General features: G+C 38.4%; 3 protein-coding genes across 7 annotated transcripts in view; 1 reads left to right on the plus strand and 2 right to left on the minus strand.

The window, feature by feature from the left end:
- Nucleotides 1-20: 20 nt before the first annotated feature.
- Nucleotides 21-814, plus strand: LOC115624386 (cytochrome c oxidase subunit 5A, mitochondrial). Its single transcript, XM_030519097.1, has 2 exons — nucleotides 21-148; nucleotides 212-814. Exon 2 carries the CDS (start codon nucleotides 213-215, stop codon nucleotides 657-659), a length of 447 nt encoding a protein of 148 aa, XP_030374957.1. The 5' UTR covers nucleotides 21-148; nucleotide 212; the 3' UTR covers nucleotides 660-814.
- A 100-nt stretch (nucleotides 815-914) lies between these two features.
- On the minus strand, nucleotides 915-3534 carry LOC115624382 (kynurenine--oxoglutarate transaminase 3). Of its 5 annotated transcripts, none has more exons than XM_030519093.1 (4): nucleotides 3519-3534; nucleotides 2152-2475; nucleotides 1857-2093; nucleotides 915-1798 (listed from the first exon to the last, which is right to left on the minus strand). In XM_030519093.1, the coding sequence occupies exons 1-4, from the start codon at nucleotides 3519-3521 to the stop codon at nucleotides 986-988; spliced, it is 1377 nt and encodes a 458-aa protein (XP_030374953.1). In that variant the 5' UTR covers nucleotides 3522-3534; the 3' UTR covers nucleotides 915-985. The 5 variants fall into 5 exon arrangements, with proteins under 5 accessions (XP_030374953.1, XP_030374952.1, XP_030374950.1 ...); XM_030519092.1 differs by lacking the exon at nucleotides 3519-3534 and adding an exon at nucleotides 3071-3116 and having other exon boundaries at nucleotides 915-1801; XM_030519090.1 differs by lacking the exon at nucleotides 3519-3534 and adding an exon at nucleotides 2968-3082 and having other exon boundaries at nucleotides 915-1801.
- Nucleotides 3535-4435: 901 nt separating this feature from the next.
- Nucleotides 4436-20959, minus strand: part of LOC115623583 (trophoblast glycoprotein) — a 67739-nt gene continuing 51215 nt past the window's right edge. The window contains exon 4 of the mRNA XM_030517983.1: nucleotides 4436-6859. Within this exon, the coding sequence (XP_030373843.1) occupies nucleotides 5496-6851 (1356 nt within the window). The 5' untranslated portion in view covers nucleotides 6852-6859 and the 3' untranslated portion in view covers nucleotides 4436-5495. The remainder of the gene's footprint in view (nucleotides 6860-20959) is intronic.

A 20959-nucleotide genomic window follows, 5' to 3' on the forward strand; every position in this document is an offset into this window, starting at 1 on the left:
TCTGATCAACACCGAAATTATCGCAAACTTTTCGATTAGTATAGCCAGTGCTGCAATTTCGTGACTGGTGACTGACAAACCAACAGCTATATCGAAAGCATTCGCTCATCTCTATCCGTGTGTGAAGAAAAAAAAGCAGAACCCGAAAGTAAGGCGATTACTTAACCAAAATTTTTTGCAACTTATTGATTGTTTAACTTGAATTTTGCAGCATGTTGCGCATCACAGCTGGTAAACTTGCCAACGCTTTGCGCGGTACCGTGAGTGGCACATCGCGCGTCGCCGCCGTGCGCTGCCTCCATGGCACTGAGGAATCGGCCGAAGAGTTCGACAAACGCTACGAGAAATACTTCAGCCGTGAAGGCATTGATGGCTGGGAGATCCGCAAAGGCATGAACGATTTGCTTGGCATGGATTTGGTGCCCAGCCCCAAGATCATTGAGGCTGGTCTTCGTGCCGCGCGCCGTGTCAACGACATTGCTTTGGCCATCAGGTGGCTGGAAGGCTGCAAAGACAAGTGCGGAGACCACCAGGCTACGCTATATCCCTTCTTGCTGGAGAAGATCAGCCCCACCCTTAAGGAGCTGGGCGTACCAACCATTGAAGAGCTTGGCTATGACAAGCCCGAATTGGCTTTGAAGTCGGTATACGACCTCTAAATTGGAGTGCTTTAATCGTTTTCCTTTAGTTTAATTAAACACACACACACACAAAGCAGACACGCAAATAACATAAATATCCACACATGTATGGTGCGGATGAACATGTCATTGGATTGCAAATAAAAAGGAGATTGGAGTAAGGCTACAATACAGAAGCATCATGGTTATGTAATTCTATTTGCGGCGCAGGTTATGCGGAAGCTCCCCTACACGTTCAAACATGCATGACGCATGAGATGACGTTTCAGCGTATTAGTATTCAAAGGAAATTCGTTTATTGGCGTAACAAAAATATACAATTCACCTCTTTAATTGTGCACGAGCTATTTCCAGTTCTGTAGTAGCTGAGCTGCCTTGTCCAGATTCTCCTGCTTTTTTATAAAGCAATAGCGTACAAAATCCTCGCCCAAATTCTTATTTGGCACACTGTAGAAGGCACTGGGTGGTATGCCCTGCAAGCCCATATTCTTCGTCATCCACTTGGTGAACTTGTAGTCACGATATTTGTCCGGCTCTGAGCTCAAATCGACTTTCTGGGCCAGCGGCGACCAGTCGGCTAACATGAAATAACCACCCTCTGGTATTGTCGGACGCATTCCAGCATCGCTTAGGAATTTTGCCATAAAATCGCGTTTGGTTTGCAACTCTCGCGGTAAACTACAGAAGTAGCATTCCGGTTTCCCGAGACGCGTCAGTTCCAATTCAAAGCTGCGCGCCACGCCTTCTTGCAGGGGTGTGGGACATGTGTACACGGAATTCTGATGCACCATTTGCAAATTTCTTATGAGATTTTCCGGACCGTAGGCCCAGCCAATTTTCCAGCCGGTCACGGAGAATGTTTTGCCGGCTGATCCAATGGTTATGGTGCGCTCCCACATTCCTGGCAACGTGCATATCCGTATGTGCTCAACGCCATCGAACACCATCCATTCGTAGACTTCATCCGATACGCAAAGCACATTCCACTTTCGGCACAGCTCAGCAATGCGCTCAAGCTCCTTGCGATGGAACACCTTGCCAGTGGGATTGTGTGGCGTGTTCAAGATAATCATTTTGGTCTTCGCATTGAACAGCTGCTCTAACTCAGCATCGTCCAGAACCCAGTCGGCTGAACTAATTGGACCTTCCGTTTTGCACTGCTGAAAAGGCAAGTAATCAAAACTTCCGCCTAGACACATCAAAACTTCTGCTTACCAGCTTGAGCGGAATAAATCGAGACACACCACCTGCCATTTTAACCATTGGCTCGTAGCAGTCAAAGAAGGGTTCAATTATAATGACCTCATCGCCCGTATCCACATGACCCATAATGGTGGAGTAAAGAGCCTCGTAGGCACCTGATGTGATCAGTATATCGTTTAGTGGATTCAGTTCGCGTCCTATCAGTCCACTATAGAGCTTTCCCAGTGCCTGTACAAGGCGAACGTGACCCTGTAGGGAAATGTCTTCAATTAGGAAACTACTTTTATCTTCTTGCAGGCTTCCGTACATATCCACGTGTGTACTGGTGCAGCAAAGGATTCGCATCCTTGGCAATGTCAGCAAGGGATTGAGTGACATAGCTGGGCGGTGCGTCGTCGGGAAATCCTTGCCCCAAGTTCAACGGATTGTACTTCATGGCAAGTGTTATGTATTCGTTCCAAACGCTGGAGACGCTGCCCTGCAGCCGTTTGGGCAAATCAAACTTGTCCATTGTGCTGGCACCCTTTACACTAAAAGACCGGCTCTGTAATTTTTCTTGAAGTTCTTGCCTCTGATTGGCTAAAAAGCTTTGGCTGTTGCGTTGCAAAGCACGCTGACACGTTCGGAGCATCTGTGAAAGGAATGGGGAGTGATTTAGCGAAATTGGCTTATCAGAGGAGCGTGTTATTTGCAATTAATTGTTGCTGATAAGCAGCAGACTCTACAACACACACCTTGTCTATGTAAACTTTGCGAGTGTGGAAACTTTAAAAAATATATCACTGAAATTAAATGCAATTGGTTTCAAACTATGTAGTTTAGTTAGTCTGTTAGATCCAGCGACGGTGACGTTGCATAATGAAACTGATTTTGGATTAGGCTGGCAAAAACTTATTTGTTTAAAGTGCACACTCACACACCCACACACACAAATACTAAAAAACATATGGCGCTGTAAAAGCTAGAACTCACAAACAAAGCAGAGCACTGCGTTTTTATTAGTGCAATTGCTCTTAATGTACCCCTAAGGGTTGAACTAAAATGTTATTTGAAAGAACAACAATATTAATTACACGCTTAACTACAACCACAAACTGGTATGCTGTCGCGAACAAACACTCACTGCGCTTTTATGTCGTGGTTTTAAACATTTATGTTTATACTGCACGCCCTATATCTAATTATGTTGCGGTTTTTGTTGTTTTGGCAGTCGTATTTTAACTTACAAATGTTAAATGCGGACCGCAATAACAAAGCGCTTCTGATTAGAAATGGTAACATGCGTTGCTGTCCGTGCTATAACTTTTTATAGCGGTCTGGCAGCGCTACATTCAACAAGTGACAAATGGTCAGCTGTTTCTGCTCTCCAGCCTGACGCTACTTTAAAATTAAACGTTTCTTTTCTGCATGCGCAGGTACCTAACGATTGGGGAAAACTTATAACAAGAATTTCTTGATTTAAAATAGCCGAACAGGATTTGCATTCTCTATGTTTGTGAACAAACAAACTTCGCAGAATACGATAACAGTATTTTTAAAATCCCGTTGTCTGGCTTAAGCTTTATTATTAGGACGGCCATTTTGCTTGCAAGAACAAATTTGGCCACTTTATTTTATTCTTTTCATTGAATAAGCAATGTTTTTTCAAAAACGTTTAACATTGGCTTTGCTTACCATTTTTTGGAAGTATTTATAAATAACGTTTTGTCAACTGATGATTGATTTCTTTCTACTTAGCAATTTGGACACATAAAAATTTTAAATATGGCTTACGAGTATTTACGGAGCCAGGATTTAGTCCAGGGGGGCAGAATTTTTTGGCCGATTTTCAAATTATTTCCACTACACAAAAAACACAATGCAAATATGGAAAAGCAGAGAAAAATTAAATCCAAAATAATGAAAATGTATTCATCCAAAGATTTGGAATGCAATAAAATAAAAACAACTTGCTAAAAAAAAGGTGTGATCGAGAGTGCGAAATTTAACAATTTGAAATTTTGTTTCCTTACATAAATGATCAATTTATATATATACGTATTCTTAAAAATTATTGAAATCTAGATGAATAGGTATAGACAAAAAGTTGATGTTGTTCAAAAATATGTAATTGTTCTAATGGGCTCTCAGTTTGAAAGTTAATTTATATTATTAAGCCTACTTAATTTTCTAAAAAGAATTCGGATGTTTCTCAGTTGTATAGGATATTTTTGCCAGCTCACACGGAAAGGTAGCCGTATCTTAGGTCGGAGCAGTTATCAAAAGGAAGTTATGGCAGATAAAGAAATCTAAAATCATTTTGTTTCGACGGTTCAGAATTAAAAGTAGTTAAACCGTATTTAATTTTACTAATATTCGCATGTAAATATATTTTTGTTTATTACATTTATTTATATTTTTTTAAAGTATAGTATATAAAGATTGTTCCCTTGATATGTAGTTAAGCCTGACCGCTTTGCACCCCCCACGCTACGGCCATGCTTACGAGATATACAAGGGACTTACTATATATTCATTTTCTTCATAGATAAATAACACTTCGAGTTAATCAGTTTTTGTTGTCAAAGTTTATTTATAAAAACGGTGTGTTAATTGCAGAATATCAAAACGATAAGCAGTAAAAGTAATGTGAAAATTATTAATAACATTTTAAAGTACATTGTGGTAGATAAACACATTTACATTGTGGCAGATAAACACAATCTATGAATATGCATACATACATACATACATACATATACATATGCATATATGTATTTGTATATGTATGGAATTATGTCACACAAATTGTTCATGTGCATGTTTTCATTTGTTATGTGTTGCTCGTTCTGTTTGTGGTTTATTTAGAGTTTTAACAAAGTAAAGCTACTAAACTTAAATCACAGATAACACTAAAGTGTTTGTTACGATATATGTATATATTTAAATACGCATCATATAAGTATACTTGTAATTATATAGTATATGGTCTTGCTGCTAAATTGATTGATATATAACTCGATTTAAAGGTATATGAAATCAAAGAACGCATAACAAGACTGACTTAAGGGTTACTTAGAAAAACAGCTAAAATTAATTTAATTTTGTAATTAATCAAACGCCCCTTACGGCGCTTACAGTTTGTATTGTTGACACGCTAAATGCAACAATTCACTTAATTACTACGAAACAATATGTCTGTCTGTGTGTGTGTGTGTGTGCGATTTTTTTTTTGTGCCGTTCCAAAGCAAAGTGCGTCCCATTCTTCCAAAAACAAAAACAAAAAAGTGTACCAAATAGCAACGAAATCGCTTGGCTAGTTTCAAGAACTTGGTTTATTATGTAAGTATGCTTTGCTTTGGAACATTCGCCCTGTTTATTTATAAATACGAATATGCATGTCTGTTCGTTTTGCTTACCTCATATTGTGTGTATAAGTATTTGAAACGGTTTTACAAATGATATGTGTGCTGTTTTGTTTTTTGTTTCGGTTCTGGTTTTTAGACTCGTAGTTCCCTTTCTGAATGGATGGCACATTTTGCATAATTTTGATGGCAACATGTGCACTATATATGGCAAAAAGAAAGAATTTATTAAACTGTACTGGCTGTTGTTCTCATTCTTGTTGTTGTTGGTGTTGTTGTGATATGAGGAAATTCTATGGGCTACACCCTAGACATGCACCTCAGGGCAGTCCTCGTCCTTTATGGACGTGTACTGCACCTTCTTGGCCACATTATCGAACACCGGCGTGATCATGTACTTCAATTTGTCGCGACTCACGTAGACTAGGGCGACCAGCAAGCCCAGTAGTATCATGCTGAGTACGATGAGCAAGAAGATCAGGGTGGCCGTGTGTCCACTCATGTGCGGCTGCAATTCCCCATAGCGTTCCTCTTCCTCGGCTGCATTGAAAAAGGATGCCGCTGCAGCAATGGCGGCCGCGCACGGTTGCATGTCCAGCTGGAGGATGTGTGCGGGCGCCGGATCGACGGTGCCACGTGCCAGACTGTCCTCATGGAAGCACATGAGGCTGTCCTTGTTCCTGACCGTTACCCGGGTGGACTGTATCCACGTGCGAAACGGCGATATCTTGCAGTCGCAGACAAACGGATTCAAGTTGAAGTCCACAATCAGATTGACGGTGCGATTCACGCGCTCCTCCAAATCATTCAACACACGCATATCTCCGGGCTTCACAAACTGGAATTTGTTGCGCTCCAGATCCAAGAAGCGCAACTGCTTCAGACAGCGCACCTCGAAGTTAATGTCCTTAAGCAGATTGTCGCCCAAATGCAAATCGCGCAAGGCTGGCAAGTCACAGAACACGTTGCGGTCCTTGAAGTGTGTGATCTCGTTCTGCTCCAGATGCAATTTCTGCAGCTTCAGGAGCTGACTGTTCACGAAAATGTCATGCAGGTCCTCGCTCAATTGTGGCGAACTGTTGTCCTCGAAGGCGTCGGTCAGATGGAGGCTCTGCAAGTTCACAAAGTTGCTGAACACACGCGGATGATGATGATTCACCTCATCGTCGTAGCGGGAAATGCTCAGGTTGTTGTGATTCAGGATCAGTCTCTCCACCAGCGGCACATGATGATAGCTCTTGCCCCGAATCTCCCGTATATGGTTGTTGCTCATGTCGACGATGCGCAGCTTCTTGTAATTGTTAATGGTCCCAAACACATTCCATGGCAACTCCGGTATTATATTGCCCGTGAAAATGAGTATCTCCACATCCTCCGGCATAAACTCCAGCACACTGGTGTTCCGCAGCCTCGCATTCGTGCAGTTGACAATATACTGGACCTCGCTTTCGTAGAGCTCGCGACCGCAACTGCAGGCGCTGGGGAAATTGGGACCGCACGTGGTCGAGCTTACGGCAAAGGAGGCGGAGGCGGCAGCAGTGACACTAATGGCGAGCAAAGCCATCGCAAGCATTTGCCGCAGCTGTGGCAGTGTTGCGGTCATCCTGACGGTGACTGTGGCGGTCAGGCTGGCTGTGGCAGCAACGCCTGCGTCGGTGGGCATGTTGAGCACTGCAATGAATAGCAAAGTGGCATGTTTTATTAGCTGCGTATGACAATTTAAAAGCCAACTGCTTCTACAAGGTTTTCCCCAAAATTTTTGCATCAATTTAGGCAACTGGCCAACTGCTTTAATGCCTAGGAAAGGCAGAGCTTTTCTTTATTCAACTTAAGAATAAACTGCCTAAGCAATAAGGCTTAAAACCAGAATAATATTTAAACATTCCAAAAATGTTGCAGGAAAAATTAGCAATCATCTTTAGCAAGACTTATATATAGGAAACTGAAATGATTTGAAAATGAAGCCCAAACCAATACAATTATGCTTTATTTATTTCTATCAAGTATAGTAAGAAATATGAAAAAAGAAATTAATAAAATCTTGCATCATACTTTTCTTAGAATCTATCACTACTTATATTTATCTTAAATGCATTTTTTAATGCAAATTAAAAGCCTACCTTAGTGTGCTTCAAGGGAATGCAGCTCTGTAGAGGCGTGAAGTAGTTTTTTAAAAAGTCTGCCCTAAAATGCAGTCAAAATTTATGCGCACCTGGGTTATAGTGTGTGTGTATGTTTCCTAACTATTTATGTGGCACAACTTGTAGATTTATGAGTTTATAAGCGCACCTTCCCCTTAAACTATGTACACACGGATGGATTTTAAGTTCAAAACTTCCGTGCGTTAAACAGCAGATGGCGATGGAGACGCCGATGGGGTTGGGGATTGCGATGGAGATTAGGCAGTCAAAGTTGTGGGTGGTCGAACGGCCGCTTAGTCCGCTGATTGTGGCTGTTTGGTCTGATATTCTGGCATCAAGCAGCTACCAGAGACGAGAAACTCGAAACCCAGGACCGGCAAATCAACAAGCATCACTTTGCCAGCGCACATGTGTATGGGTAATTTCCGCTAGCGCTCAAGTTTCGGGCTCCCTGCCTGCCTGCCTGCCTGCCTGCCTGCCTCCCACATGCCGCAATAAACGCTAAAGGGCACTTAAGTGTGGGTGTGGCATATAAAGCACACACACACACACACACACACATAAGTCCTCGCGCACACACATGCACAAGAGTGCCGGCTGTAACCTTATTATTTTTCGACTTTTATTGCTATTTGTTTAGCGTCCATGGCCAAGTGGTTAAAATATAAGTACAGTACTAATCGTGTAGGCGCCACTTCCAATTTTATTGTAAAAAAAAGCAAATAAAATTTCAGCGAAGAAAGTTTATGATTTGATTATATAACCAATTCACTGTATTATATGAAGCTTAATATGCTGCAAATACTGATACTTTATGTGCGGAAATCAAGAAATGTGAAAATGTAATCATTTCAAAAAAAGCGATTTTTGCAGTTGAAAAATATTTTTATTTCCATTCGGGAATATAAATAAAAATGTACTTTAAGTACAGAATTTTATAATAATTTTGAGTAGCAAATAAAATATGTTCCATATACAATCTCATTATAATTTATGTTAGCTTAATTTTATGATTTAATTTAATTTAAAATATAACACATTTGGTGCGCTAGTAAATAAATTGGACTTGTTTCTGTTCATGCTAGATGTTAGAAAAAACATTTAGCTGTTTTTTTTTTGGTCACGAAAAGTGTTTTCAAATCTGCTGTTGTGTTTGTCAAATAATCGTTTTAAATTAGTTTTATTTTTTAACGAGAACATTGAGAAGAAAAGAATGATTTTAATTTCGGAATGGGAGCACCAATTTCAGGTAATGGTACTTATAAACTATTTAAAGCAATCCGTAATTGGATGAATGCAGAAGAAAGGATTCTATTGTAAGCATCATTTGAATAACTCTATCTAAAATAGTGATGTTGCTTCGATGTTGCAATTCCACAAACTTTATTTAATGCATCACAGCATATAATATATTTTTGTTATATTGATGACGTGGGATTACGATGACAAACGTTTCCTGCCATATTTCCAATACAAAAGCATTCATCAGTCAGATGAACTGAAGGCTTAGCTTCTTCAAGATTTCTTTTCTCAACACTTATCTGAATAGATTGTCAAAAGCATTCATACGTTTGGGAATTTAATATTATACTTGTATGCACTGTTTATCAGAATAATTTCCTTTTTTTTATTATTTCAGTTTTCATTTAAGTAGAACACGTTGGTCAAACAAATATTCAAGACAACTCGCTGGAAGATCACAGCCAAACAAGCATTGTGAATTCCTGTTGTCTTGTTGGCGCTTAAACTCGTTCGTACTGTATTTATTATACCCTGTACCCAAAGGGTACAAGGGTATATTAGTTTTGTGCGAGTGCACATGGAACACACAGAAGGAGGCTTGGTAGACCCCACAAAGTATATATATTCTTGATCAGCATGACAAGCCGAGTCGATATAGCCATGTCCGTCTGTCCGTCTGTCCGTCTGACCGTCTGTCCGTCTGTCTGTCCGTCTGTCTGTCCGTCTGTCTGTCTGTATGAACGCAAGGATCTCCGAAAGTATAAGAGCTAGAATAACCAAACTTGGTATACAGATTCTCCTGAGACCGAGAAAGGACAAGTTTGTTCATTTTTTCTGATCCAACCCCCCACTCCCCCCCTATTACCAATTTTCTATAACTCCCATAATTCTTGGAATTTTAAACTTAAATTTGGTAGTCACATTAGGTTAGTAATTATATATCCGTATACCAAGTTTCATTATGATAGAATGATCAAAAAGAAAGTTATAGCCATATAACCAGGCCCAATGCACACATACATACAAGTACACAAACACGCATAAGGCACGATTCTGATGTAAATGTAAATGTATGTATGCATGCATGGAATATTTTATAATTAATTAGTTAATATTTAGTTAATTAATTAAATTAATTTAGTTAATTAATTAAATTAAATTAATTAATTAATTAAATTACTTTTTTGTGGGGTGGTACAGGGTATTTAAGAGTTGAGCCTGCTCGACTTTAGCATTCCTTTCTTGTTTTTATTTTAGTTTGCTGCGCTCTGAACATGTCTTCTGAGTGTGTGTGTGTGTGTATAAATGTGTCTGCATAAATGTGTCTGCCATTTCCACTTAATAAATCCGTCGCTCAATATCAAGCAATTTAAGTTCTGTGCATCGATTATCGCACATATTTATGGCCTTATTTATTTTGATTGTCACGCACGGTCAGGCCACTCAATTAGTGTATGTGTGTGAGTGTGCGTGCGTGTGTGTGTGTAATTGTAATATTTCGCATATATGCCAGTGTGGAAGTGCGAAGCACCAGCGTGTTTTGCAAAATTGAATTCTAATGGCGCTTTTACGGTCAGCGTACGCATTAGTGTGTCCCTCGGATAGCAATTATGTAGCATACTTATTGGGGCACCGGGCCAGCTGCTAAAATTGACATAAAACCGTAAGCAAATGAAAGAAATGCATAAAATTTGTACCTCAGGCCGCACAACAAATGAGGCAAACGTTAAGTCTTTTGCTTACATAAATGAACAGGTGTATGCATGTGGTTGTGTGTTTGTGCTTTGTGTGTGTGGGTGTGTGTGTTTGTGGCTACACTTTCACACACCTGCGTATGCAGTATTGTTGGGAAATAACCGAAGCATAAACGTTTTTTACGCCGCCCAGTTAAGAACAAAAGAAAGCGCAAAACATTTGTATGCCTTGCGGCGCTCGGCTGCCTGCACTTGAACTCGCAGTATGTGTGTGTGTGTGTGTGTGTAGTGCGGGTGTTTGCGTGTGTGTGTTATGTGTGGCATTTCCGGAATGGCGTACTAACAAACAAACGCACTTGCGCGCATTTAAGTTATACAGTAGATGTTGCTTAAATGCGACAAATGTGAACTACTAGACAAATCAGAGAAGAAGTGGGCTGTTGGGTATTTGGATTTGATATTATTATATAGAATATTTTGCAAATTGGACAATTCGAATGTGCATATTAAGGGGTTCTTAGAATGCTCCAGTATTATTTTTTTTTATCTTTACTAAAAGATTTCTTTCAAAAGAAGCATGAAAAGTAACCTAAATTGGAATTAAAAATATTTAATTACTAAGTAGCTTAAACAATAACCGGAGAAAAGCAACATAAAGCATCTACAAAAATTGAATTTTATGTAGCGTTTTATATTTATTTAGCTCTACTTAAAAAATATATGGGTATAAATAATTTTTACCTATTTTTTATGAGAATGGTTTAAAAATTCGTTTGTAATAAAATGTTTAACCAAACCATATAGAACTCAGTATAAGCCTGGGATAGTGTTAAATAATTAATAACAACTTTTGTGTAAAAAAGCAAATTGATATTAATTTGTTTTACAAATTTTTGTAAGGAATTTTTTTTATTTATTAACATAACATAAAACACACCAAATATTTATTCAAATATTAAAAAATAAAAAAAATTAACAGTATTACAATCATTCCTTCAAAAAAGGAAAGACTTTAAAGTGCAACAACCAATATTATTCAATTGGTTTTATTTTCATTAATTTGAATTGTGGAACTTGTAAAATATTTCAGTTGTAATATTTTGTATTGCTATTATTTCTCATCACATCATTCATAATTTGCAGTATTAGTGTTACTTTTGGAAAAGCAAAGCATTGCTCTCTCTATACTTATGTATAGAAATTTCTTCATTTTCTTTTCACAAGTTTTGTTGGGATTGAAACTGTCTTCTGGAATAACTTTCAGTGTGTATATTTATTAAATAGTATACACATACTTGGAATAGTTCACTGTACTTTAATTTCAACTTGGTAGGCATGTGGGTTATTATTTGCCTTTAGTATTGCTTGAGCTTACTTTCATTCATATTTTACATTTATATGTATGTATGCATGTATAGTATTTTTTTTCCACCGCTCATTTCTGCAGTCAAAAAGCATCTGGCTTTTGTAATAATAAGGTGGCGGCGACGCTACAAATAAACGTTTTTGTACTTCCCCTCTGTTTTCTTGTTTTTGTAGTGAGGTTAAGAGGGAGTTAGCTGTGCATAAATTTATGCAAGCGCTTAAAATAATAATAACAAGCATAACGTAATAAAGAATGCTGTTTTGGCTTCTCTTATTTTATTTCAGTCTCCCCCTATCCCTCTCCGTTCTTCTTTGTGTTTTATGAAGTGCACACTTTACAACTTTACAGTTGCATTTTCCAGGTGAATTTCAAACAAACAATGTGGTATGAAAAAATGACGGGTGGCAGCGAGCTTAAATGCGAAATTCAGTTGACGGCTAAGAGTAAAGTTTTATTACATATATCCTTACACTGAGACAAAAATGGAGGAATTCAATAGTTCAATAATTCGAATACTTAGTTTAGTATTGAGTCGTATTTGATTTGGATTAAAGCGAACTCAATAGAGATTGGATAACAAATTGTAGCAATGACAGAAATCCATTTTAACTAATACTCGTATACTACCACAAATCTTCTCGATAACACAGATGTCCCAAAAGACTCCACCCGCTCGACCTTCCATTCCGGGTCATCTAGAACTTTTCAAATAAGTTTAACTTTTAATCTTCGAACCCCCATTAATTATTGTATTTATTTTGTAAAATGCCAATACTCAAGGCTGAAAATTGATTAAAAACTTCCTTTTGGGACAAATCCTAAGTGTATTCGGTCTAAATGATTTGATCTGATACTGAATCGTCATTTATCCATTTCTCAGATGAAGCTGAAGAGAGCACCAGAGCTTATGGAAGAGAGTTGCAAAACGTACTAGAACTGTTCAAGGTATGGGATAAATGATTATTAAATTGTACTTTTTATTCAAGCTGGCTGCTCAGTTTTTATATCGATTTCTTCGGTTTGTTCTTTAAGTGTACATTCATTAATACTATACGTATGTAAATATATTATACAATTGTAACGTGAAGAGAGCTTTGTGAATGGCTGTCCTAATTGGGAGCGCAGCAAATTGTGAACGGGTGGCAGTGAAATGAGAATGACAAGATAGTTCTTTGACGGGCAGTCAGAAATGGCATTGAATGCAGGACACTAAAGGCAGAACATATGTATAATTCCCCTCATTGTATTGGTGGATCGTTTTTAAATTTGTTTTTTTTTAATTCGCTTCTGTTTAAAGAGGTCTTAAATCAGCCATCACAAAATAAGGAATCACTTGAAAGCGAACTTTAATAAGTCGTTTGTTTTTTAAAGCATTTGACTTGTGTCGATTTTGCAGCTGCTGAATTGTTCTGCAACCTATTTCAATATCTCTTTTACGAATACTTCTGGCATATACCTCTTATCCTCCTCCTATTTTCATCCATAACTGTTATCTACTTTCTACTATCAAATAATTAAAATCTAGATGTATTCTCGAAGTGTCTTCGGTCGCTTAATTCTTTAGTCTGTGCATCTATTTGAAGAGAATCTTTTGCCATTTCTCAACATAAAAAAGGTCTGATATTATGAATTACAGATGCATTGCATGTATTTCCTTTTTAAGTAGAAAAGTCAGGTTATCAAATATGTATGTATATGTATTTATGTTACTTAAGCACACTTATCTAAATTGTTAAACAATTGGCAATTGATAAAATCCCAGTGATTCCTTAAGCTTGAAAAATTTCCATATTCTTATCTGAAGACTTATTCGAAAAAGAAATTCTTCGATCCCTTTTTCCCCAAGATAACTATGCCGTGTGCTAAAATGATAAACTGGGAATCCCAGAGAAGTGCCCAAGTGTGTCGCTGACACATTTCGTTGCATACTTTTGGGCAACACGTTTCGTTATGCCGTGGCCCGGTTTAGAATGCGGCAGCAGCAGCGGGCGCGTTGTTGCATTTAATTTAATGCGAGAACATTGCCAGCACACGATGTGGCACATTAGAGTGTTGCCAAGCGAGGCAGCCCGCTGCCAAATACATTACGGAAATACTAATGCGGCCAACAAGCGTTTAATGTCTTGCGCTGCAGTCATTAAATAACGCAACACAACAGAAACCAAAACAAATACACAAACAAGAGCGAACATTGCGTTTAAAAGCTTTTGGCCAACAAAGAAGGCAACAGCGAATGGAAAATAATTGTAGTGCGTTAGTTGTTCCTTTTTCGCTCTTTTTTTTTTTCAAGCAGCTGTCATAAATAAGACCACAAAAGCTCGTGTGAATTATGAAAGAGTATATATGTATGTACAAGTATGTGCTTATATGTGCTGGGTTCTCTGTAATTGTGTGAGTGTAAATGGTGCCCTTTGTCTTTGGCCATTGTTCATGTGCTTGTCGTTGACTTGACCGCTAATTGGGAAGCAATTTTCTTTCCCTATCTCTGCACCTTGTTGCATGTTCCATTGTCATTTGTTTGGCCCGCGGGGCAAACAGCTGGGAGACAGCAACAGCAGAAAATCCAATAAGGACACATCCTTTGAAATGCAATTAAACGCCGCTTCTGCCGCTGCATAAAACTCAATTAGTCGCGCTCACAATAGCACACGCCATGCCCACAACTTGCCACCTTCCGCTCTTCACTTGCCAACGTCTACGTCTACGGCTACGACTACGACTACGTCTGAGTACCTGCCGAGGGCCTTGCTGACCTGCCCGACTATCAAGCCACAATATAAAATTGGCCCGCACGTTCGCTCTATAATTTCATTATGAGTGTCGAGCGCGACTGAAGTAAAAATTACCGTAGACAGTCAAACAGGATTTAAGACTGAGAAGAAAAGCGATATATAATTTAATAAGGATTGCTAGAAACTCTTCTGTCAAATAATGAAGTTAACTTTTAAGATGTGACGCCATTAAAAAGTAGTATTTTTAAAAACTACTGTTTACTTTTACACCTTCTTTTATGTGTTACGTACTTTCGTACTATCCTAATATAGGGTATTTATTTCACCTTTGGATAGCGCATAAAAGATGCTACGGAAATATGTTTATCTTTGCGCAAGGCATTGTAAAAAGTAACAAATTTGAATTTGTTATTATTATTTTATAAGTTAACAATCGCCAAATTGGTTTAAAAATTAAACAAAAATAAAATAAATCTTAGCTGAAGTCCTTTGATTTCAACATCAGTCCACCATCTATTGAAAATAAACAGGTCCTTCATTTTTCTCAGTCTACGTACCTACTATAGTCTAGTCGTATGTAGTTGCAAGAGTAGCGCCCCACGTTGCAAGGAAAAGTTCTGTGGCGGGGTATACGACGTCTGGTTGTTTCTGGTTCTGGTTTTGCAGGCGTGGTCATGCTACCGGTTAGACTAATTAGCCAGACAGCTAATTGCACTTAAATGAAGTAAAAAGCTGACTTCAAACGCTCACCGTTCTCCATGGGTCTGTCTGTGTGTGTGTGTGTTGGTTATGGGTGTGTGTTTTATGTCTGCAAACTTTTAAAACAAGTCAGCCACGGAAGTTGTGGGAAATTATGTGGCCCCGTGCATGAATATGTGAGATGAAGAAGGAGCCCAAAAGCACGTGCTGACTTGCAACTTCATCTAAGCTTTGTAAAGTGGAAGCTTAAAATTGTGTTATTGGGCCAGTGGGTGCAATGAGAATGGATGGCTATAATGAGGAGCTAAGGATCCCAGAACAGCGAAAATGTCTAAGGAAACTATAATTTAAATAAAATTAAAATATGGAATTGTGCTGCAGTTTGGCACAAATGGCAGCTCAGTTTATTTATCCACTTTGAAGTCAAAGCATTTATTTATGTTCTCTTCGTTCTGCTGGAGCTCTGCTTTCAAAAACTTTAATTTCTTTTTCAGCTGGAGCGTGATTTCCATCAAAAATTGTAAGAAGACAAATAACAAAACAAGAATTTAATTAATGAATTCATTAAATTTGTATTAAACAAAAATGTTCATCGTGAATAAAAATGTGTAATTTTTAAGAATAATAAGTTCGCATTAAGAGAGATAAATTCTTAATTGCATTTTTATAATAAAGTATTTACTTTCTATTCCAGAAAATTAATCGTAATTTTTAGAATTTAATTATATAATTAAAGTAAAAATTGAATTGTTTCTATTATAATAATTTAAACATCCGTTTATTGCATAGTTGGGCTATATTTGCAAATGGTTTGCTCGAAAGGGCAACAAAGTATTTTGTCTTCAACTTTAATATAAAAATGGACAAACAATAACTTATTCAGATTTTACTTTATTTTCTAATTTTGATATTTAATTTGGCCAAACTGTAGTTTTTTTGAAAATAAATCTAACCTCTTACATTCAATTATTAAACTATTCTGACCATAATGGGAAAACATTGCATTGAAAATTAAGCTCCCATTTTTGCAAGCGTAGTTTAAATAACACGTTGAGATTTTTTCCTAGTTATTGTGAAAATTTTGTTTGTGTTTTTGTTGGCAGGGCGAGGTGTAGAGAAGCATGCGGGGCTCTCATACCACATATTTGTTTCAATTTTGAAATAATAATAAATAATATTTAGGAGAGTTTATTTAAATAAACAAATGTGCAGTGCATTAATTGTGCTTCAACTCGTGTTATTGAATGAAACGAAACGGTTCGCTGCTTAAAACCCGGACTCTGTTCTTCATTTGGCTAAAATCAATGGAAAGCTTGCAGTGCTCGGCAACGACCCGCAGCTTAAGTCCTCAACCCAAACCATATTTACCATCAATTCACACAACATTGAAGGAGTTTCCATGCGCACTTGGGATCGACTCTCTTATAATTGCCAGCAAATAGTCAATGTAGTCAAAACTTTGCATGATGCCGCTTTAAGTGGTTCGCTTGCATTTAAAACTGCATTTCCATGGCCAGTCGGCCAGCAGATGAGACATGCCATTGAGCATCGACCATAGACCACCAGGTACCGGGTAGTGAGTGCCACATAGCCCGAGGGCCACACAACTCATTGCAACAATGCAATAAAACGCCGCTGCCTCACTTTAAAGCGTAAATCGAATTCAAATTGGTAATTCGAATAAAAAGGCAAAAGCGAGCACCTCACACTCATTCACACAAAACACACAGCACGCAAGCACGTAATTGCATGTGTGTTGATGTGTGCAGCCGTCTCTCTCTCTGTGTGTGTGTGTGTGTGTGTGTGTGTGTGAGTATTCATGTAAGTGCATTGTGTGCCAAGTGGAATTGCACGTTGCGCCCGAAAATATCCGAAAGGCAGTGCAATCCATTTTATGGCCGCTTGCCACGCCGTGTCCCATACTCGTCATGATGTTGCCGAAGCTATTGTTGTTGTTGCTGTTGTTTCACGTTTCGCACATGTTGTTCTTGTCAAAAAAATGCGCATGGTATGTGTATGTGTGTGAGAGAGTTTGTGGCAGGCAGCTGGACGTTCAGGCAGAGGCTGTTGCGGGGAGTGGGAGTGGACGCTTACACACAGAGTCGTGCGACAATTTCAAATCGCTTGCTTTGGCAAACAGCGTTGCCAGATCGCAACACATACACACACACACACACACGCGCGCACACATGAAATTGCACACATTTGTTGCATGTGTTAGTGCGATAGTGCGCAAGTTCTTTTCAAAATAGGGATGTGCAACAATCTGAATAATTACGCTGTTAAACACAGAGGCCTATTGGCTGCTTAAAAAGAAAGTGCTGCTCAATGAATAATTCAGTGTAAATAAAATAAAAGCAAATATTATTATTTAAGATTAGATTGTAAATACTTTAAGAAAGAAAATTTAGTTGTTTCTCAAAATATTATCTAAAATCTTTTAATGCTTTTCAGTATTATCATAAATAAAAAACCATTTACAATATGGAGGAATACTTAGAAACGTTTCTTATGCTCCATTTTAGACGTTTGTTTATTTGAACTAATCAAGCTTATTATATAAATTTATAAAATGGTCGTCAAACAGAGACAAAACAGATCAGCTCACAACAACATGTTTGATATAAGCCATATCTGGCCAATAGCTTATACTTATTTCCAGCTCTTATGCAAGCATAAAAGAGACTTTCCAGACAGACTTTTCAGAACACAATTCGTCTACTCTTTCCTTTGTCTTTTAGCACTTTCTTTGAATTTGTTCTCTTTTATGAAAGTAAAAATTAATTTTTGTTTTCAGTTGACAGTTGGACGAATAATATTTAAATCAAAATAGAGTTTGTAATCCCAAAAAAAAAAAAGTATTTTAAATGACAATTCCAATAATAACTAAGCAATTGGTGGCCCACTTAAGAATTCATTATTTAATCGATTACACTTAGAAACAGCTATGAACTAGAAGATGAAGTGTAGAACGTATTTCATATCCCATTAAATGGAATTAATTATTTGATCGATTACACCTAAAAACAGCAATGAATTTGAATATGAAGTGTAAAGCGGATTTCATATCCCATTTAATGGGAGACGCTCAAATAAGGCTGAGCTTATTCGGATGAAAATGAAACTTTTGGAATCAGCTTATCAGCACTTATTTTATACATATTTCTCTGCTGACCAGTTTTTTTTTTTTTTTTTTTTTTTTTTTTTTTTTTTTTTGCATAACTGACACTAAACAGAACTTGCGAACTTGCTACTGTTAACGGTCTCTAAATCTAAATATTAATACGCTGTCCTGTGCACAATATCTGTGTTTGGACACCAAGTTTTAAATTATTTCGATATATTCACGACAGTTTTGCTGCCACCAATCACTATTCAAATTAGCAAGTAGTGGCAGAATCTGAAATATCCCTTTCATTCTTTGTGCTATTCAAGGACTTCTGTCAAACTCTGCGCTATCTAGCACTATACGTTAGGAGACCAGCAGCTAAGCACTTGGCCAAAAAGCAGCTGCAACATACAAGTATTTTCACCAATCGACGTCTGACAGCTTTTCCAACTGCCCTCCTTCTGCCATACCCACTATTTGTTTACTTTACAAAATGCATTGTGAATGATTTGGGGCGTTGTTGTGGGCGTGGCAGCATGTCTGGCACAAAAAGTTTCGTAGCAGGCAGCTGGGCAACACTTACAAATTGCATTAAAGCCGACAGATGAATTAAAATTGCGGGCCATGAATTCATTTGTTTTTTCAATGTTGTTCGCATACATTCATACGCTTTGTTATTGTTGTTGTTTTTTGTTTTTGTTGTTATATGTTACTCTGAATTTAGCTGTGCTGGCAAAAGTGGCGCTCAACTTTTTTGGTTGTTGAAAAACCGCTAGAAACTGTTAAAAACTGTTTTGCTCGTTTGGCCTTGTTTGCATTTTCGATTTTTATCGTTGACAGCAAATGTCTATGATTGTGTGTATCTGTGTGCCTGTGTATGCGTGTGTGTGTGTGTGTGCGCGCAAGAATGAATGTAAAATAAATGCGCCCAGAAAAACGGAAACAGCAAGCAAATTGAAGCCAGGCGCTTGTCGCTTGTCTTCTGGTTCTGCTTTTCGGTCCGCTCCGCATTCGCTGTTGAATATTTTGCATTTGAAATTTTAGAGCCGACGTTGGCGTGAACGCAAAAGACCGAAATTTTAAGTCAGACAGATAGCGATGTTTGATAAAAAACAACGCACCGCTTGTTTGAAAAATGTAAATCTACAGTTCGCTCGCTGTCTTCTGTTTTTTTTTTTCTGTTTTGTACGGTTTCCTATCTATTTTTTGTGCTTTGGCGCAAGCTGTTTGTTTCCAATTAGAGTCCAGGCGGCGGCGGCGTTGGCGGCGATGGCGGCTGCCACGTCGTCCATTGCCGCAGAGCGACCGACGCCATCAGTTGCGGTACCAAGGGGCGTATGATAATTGGATTGCTATGCATATGGCATAGCATGGCATGGCAAAGGCCGAGACGAGATGACTTGGGCCCAGGCAAGGCTGTTTGTTTTTTATTTAACAGATAAATGGACAGACTGTACAAAAAAGATGGGGACCGCCGTTTGTTCACACTCAAGTGCTAACAGGCTGAGCATTGTAAAATGAAAAATCAACAGCAACAGCACCAGAACAAGTAACAAGAACTGTAACAGAAACAGCAACAAAAGGAACGTCAACGTCAACAGTTCACAAGTGGCAAGGAAAAAGTGTAGCATGCTTTTGAGCGCTGGAAGTGCCTGCTATAAATAGCAGAAAAGCTCAACTAAATCACACTCGCAAAAACAGCAAGTAACAACATGTATATTAAGGAACACTTTAAACTATTAATTAATACCAACTGACGCTGCAGAAGCAATCAAAACTCTTACAAAGTTCTTCCGTACGTTCAAATATAACCGAAAACATGGGCATTTATGAAATTGAAGCTTATGGATAATAGGAATATTTGACAATTAATTAAATCTTATTAACAATTCTCCCTTCAAACTGTCGTATTATGGCCAAACCTGCAGGCCCATCCCGCAGCACAAGCAAACGAAAAAAACAAAGCATTACACTTTTTCTTTTCAGTTACCAACTAAAACACTTTAGTTGTTATAGAGAGTTTTCAAAAATCAACACTAAAGTATCAAGTATTTACAGTTTTTCAAAAGAACTACGTAATGAAGATAGAAGTGGTATTATTTTTTCAGTGCAAAACTGAGTGGAGCAGCTTACTGGAGTGCAGCTAAGCCCAGACACTGAAGCTAACGCCTTAAGAAGCGACGACGCTCGTTTTGTCTGCCACTCAGGCTCTAAAACTATGCCAACGGCACTTAAAGTTAAAACAGCATGGCGGCACGGTCGAACACCAGAAAAGCTGCAGCAGAGAGGGTTAGCTGACAGTTGAGCTGTAGTTGACATGACAACAGCGGGTCAGTCAGTCAGTCAGTGAAGCAGACAGGCAAGAAAATGGTTGGGACTGCCTGCTTAGCTGCTACTTGGCTCTTCAATGTGCAACAGTTGGTCGATTGTGGGTCGTTGGAAGCTTCTTCAGGCAACTCCTGACTGTTGCCGTTGGCCACTGAATGGCACACACACACACAACAAGCACATAAATACGATACATACATACATATATACAATGGCAAGGCTTTGGCAGTTGGAATAGTGCGCAAAAATGTAAGCAATAGACTTGTTGGCGCTTAAATGTTTTGCAGTTGCTGCCCACATAGTTGCATGCTAAAAGTTGCATGATCATTTGTCATACAGTGCGTATGCGTATTGTCCAATTAGATAGCATGAAGATGGATGGCGAACACGATATATGCTAGAAATGATGAATAGGCAGCATTTTGAACGATGGCAAATTTTAAATTTTAAGAAAAAGTAG

This window comes from Scaptodrosophila lebanonensis, unplaced genomic scaffold (genome assembly GCF_003285725.1).
Source record: "Scaptodrosophila lebanonensis strain 11010-0011.00,11010-0021.00 unplaced genomic scaffold, SlebRS2 tig00000053-arrow-pilon, whole genome shotgun sequence".
Taxonomy (NCBI): Eukaryota; Metazoa; Arthropoda; class Insecta; order Diptera; family Drosophilidae; genus Scaptodrosophila; species Scaptodrosophila lebanonensis.